The 3245-nt window shown below is 32.7% G+C and overlaps 1 protein-coding gene across 1 annotated transcript; it reads right to left on the minus strand.

Annotated features, from left to right (window-relative positions):
• Positions 1-266: 266 nt before the first annotated feature.
• On the minus strand, positions 267-1249 carry LOC107888035 (probable calcium-binding protein CML41). The gene is made up of 2 exons (XM_041093779.1): positions 532-1249; positions 267-412 (listed from the first exon to the last, which is right to left on the minus strand). The coding sequence occupies exon 1, from the start codon at positions 1094-1096 to the stop codon at positions 593-595; it is 504 nt and encodes a 167-aa protein (XP_040949713.1). The 5' UTR covers positions 1097-1249; the 3' UTR covers positions 267-412; positions 532-592.
• Positions 1250-3245: the final 1996 nt, after the last annotated feature.

Genomic DNA, 3245 nt, shown 5'->3' on the forward strand with positions numbered 1-3245 from the left:
CTAGAGAGTGATGCTGCGTGATACGTGTGCCTCATTTTGACGTACGGTGAGTAGTATTTAAAAGTAGATATGGATAAAATTTTTAACAGAATGACTAGTTTTCTTTTTGATCTAACGTACATGGATTAATTTTCCCATTTTCTTTAGTAGAGGGACCAAAATACAATCTGACTCTTAATATAGGGGCCATCATGGTACTTTAATCCCATTTAACCCAACAAGTGTTGATATAATTTCTCTACTTTGTTTGATAAAAATCATTCATAAAATCTCAAAAAGATACATTGAATTACGACTAAATTCAAAGTTGAGCTAAATCAAAATCTAAAATAACGAAAAAACTCTTCATCATTATTTTCTTTATCCACATACCTTACTTAGGGACTTCTTACCACTCCACCTACTAAGATTTCTGAAAATACAAATACAACATTCATAATCAGCTTTCATCAGCTTGTTAGTGCCTAGTACATACATATGCGCGTAATTATTCCCGTTCTCTAGGAACTTCAGCTAATTTACATGGTTCACCTTTTATCATTTGTTGAAATTCATGGAAGTCAAGCACTCCATTGCCATCAAGATCAAACACTCAAATCATAGCAACGCAGTCCTCATACGATTTCATATCCCCTAAACGATTAAGCATCTGCTGCAATCCCACTGGCGTAATTGACCCACTACCTTTGTCAACTTCGTACGTCTCGAACGCTCTTTTGATATCATCGCCTTCATTGCCTCCCTCCATCAACTTCACAAACTCCTTGAATTCCAACAAGTTATCACCATCGTTGTCGAAATCTAGGATAACCCTTTGAGCTTCCTCTTTTGACATGTTGTCGCCTATGGAAGCAAAGTAAGAGATGAATTCTTCGCTTGGGATCTTACCATCTCCATCAGTATCAAACTGACGAAAGACCGCTCGGAGGGCTTCTTCTTTAGTGTTATTATGTAAAGCTGGTGCAGTGGCAGCCACTGATGGTGGGAGCAAGGAGCTTGAGGATTTGGATCTTGAACGAAGGCGAGGAAGGCTTAACCTTAAACCCTTGTTGGAGAACCAGTTGGTGGGTGGCTTAGAAATACTAGCGATTTCCATTAAAACTACTTGAAAGAGTAATTTGGTTTAGAATTTAGCTTAGGAATTTCACATTTCTATCCAACCTGTGAACAAAAGCCAAAGGGGGGAACATTGAGTCTTGCGTAGAAGTTGCGTGATAGAGGACATCGTAGAGGTGAAGTTGCCTATGTTGTTTCTTGACTTTTCGGGAGGGGCCAAATTACATTAATTTCTTTTGGGATAATGACAGGAAAATTTGGACAGTGGAAGCTTTTTCTGTCCCTTTGGCCCTGTAAAATATAAGGTGACAAGTAATAATTGGAGAACTTCCAAGAATAAGTAAATATATAAAGAAATAAACTATTTGTGCCCAAAAATACTCAACTCACAATTTGACTTTTGAGATATACTTGTTTTTTTTATTTAGGTATATAAATTTTTTTTTCAAATTTGAAGTATGCTTTCTTTATATTTTTTAGTTCATTTTTTAACACAAGTAAAAAAAAAATTAGTGATCAATCATATAGTATCACGTAGTGTCTTTTTTGTTAAATATCCGTATTTTCTTTTATCAAATGTATACTTAACATATGAATTATATATTCTAAAAAAATCATATGAATTATGAAAAATATAAAAAAGACAAGAAATTATAAAAAAAATCATATATAAACTCTTTATATAAATATATGAAATAATTAAACATATAAAAATTTAGAAAAAAAATATAAAAATAAAATCGAAATCTTTTCTTTCTCTTATTAAATTCTAAATGTCTTAATGTCTTATTGGATCAAGTTGAGATTATTTTAATACTCAGTCAATAATTTAAATTGTCATAAAAAATGTTAATATTTTTGTTATAAATATGTAATTAATAATATATTTTTCTTAGTTAATTGTGTAATTATTTGCCTTTTTCTTTGATTAGTCATTCAATGATCATTTTAGGTAGATACAATATCAAATATGATTACTTTGTCTTGAGGATATGTTGTGTTGTTGTGTGATTGACTTTTAAGGTAGCTAGAAAAGATTCTTACCGTTAGTTAAGTTTGCTTATAATAATAGTTATCAATCGAGCATGAAAATGACAGCTTTCGAGGATTTATATGGTCGTGCAATGTTGGTTAGAGTTGAGTGAAAGAAAGTTGGCAGAAACAAATTTGATGCGTGAGACAGAAGAGAATGTTCGCATTTTTGAGACTGTTTGAAAGTTGCTTCCGACCAATAGAGATCCTATGTTGACTTGAAAAGAAAAGATAATAAAATCGAGATTGGCGATAAAGTCTTTTTGAAAGTTTTGCGATGGAAAAAAGGTTCTATTTTGGCAGGAACAAAAACCTCAATCTGAGATTTATTAGATCGTATGAAATTCACAAGAGAACTGGATTTGTAGCTTACTAGTTTGCTCTTCCGCCATAATTAGATAAGATTCATAATGTCTTTTATGTATCGATGCTATGAATATAAAGATCTGATGTAACGCCCCGTACCCGAGACCGTTGCCGGAGTCGAACACGAGGTGTTAACGGACTTAATTCATTTACTTACACAGTTCATTTAAAAATTTCCAGACAAGCTGGCTAACTGCATCACAGTTACTTTAAAAATCATATCTCGAGTTCAAAAACTCGAAAACCAATTCCGTAAGTTTTTCCTGAAACTAGACTCATATGTCCATCCAAAAATATTTTTATAGAATTTTTGGTTGAGCCAATTAGTACAGTTTATTAGTTAAAGTATCCTCTATTTCAGGGTTCGACTACTCTGACCTTCATGCATTACGACTTAGATATCTCCCTGTACAGAGTTCAATACTTATGCTGTTTGTTTGTAATGAAACTAGACTCAAAAAGGAATCCATACATATAAATCATGACTTCTAATTATCTCTGGTTAATTTATGGTGAATTTTCAAAATCAGAATAGGGGGTCCAGAAAACGCCCTGGCCCTGTTTCACGAAAACTTAAACATCTCATAAAATACAGCTCATATGGTCGTTTCGTTTCTTTCATATGAAAATAGACTCATCAAGATTAGATTACATAATTTATTCACTATTTAATTCCATTCCTACTATTTTTAGTGATTTTTCTAACTTACAACACCGCTGCTGTCAGCATCTAGTTTAAGGTAAATTTCACCTATTTCATAGTTTTCCATGAGTCAACTAGTCATTTGTCA

The sequence above is a fragment of the Gossypium hirsutum genome, chromosome A03 (genome assembly GCF_007990345.1).
Source record: "Gossypium hirsutum isolate 1008001.06 chromosome A03, Gossypium_hirsutum_v2.1, whole genome shotgun sequence".
Lineage (NCBI taxonomy): Eukaryota > Viridiplantae > Streptophyta > Magnoliopsida > Malvales > Malvaceae > Gossypium > Gossypium hirsutum.

Excerpts from the sequence above, each read along its gene's own strand:
- LOC107888035 (XM_041093779.1), bottom strand. The coding sequence starts at position 1,096 with ATGGAAATCGCTAGTATTTCTAAGCCACCCACCAACTGGTTCTCCAAC.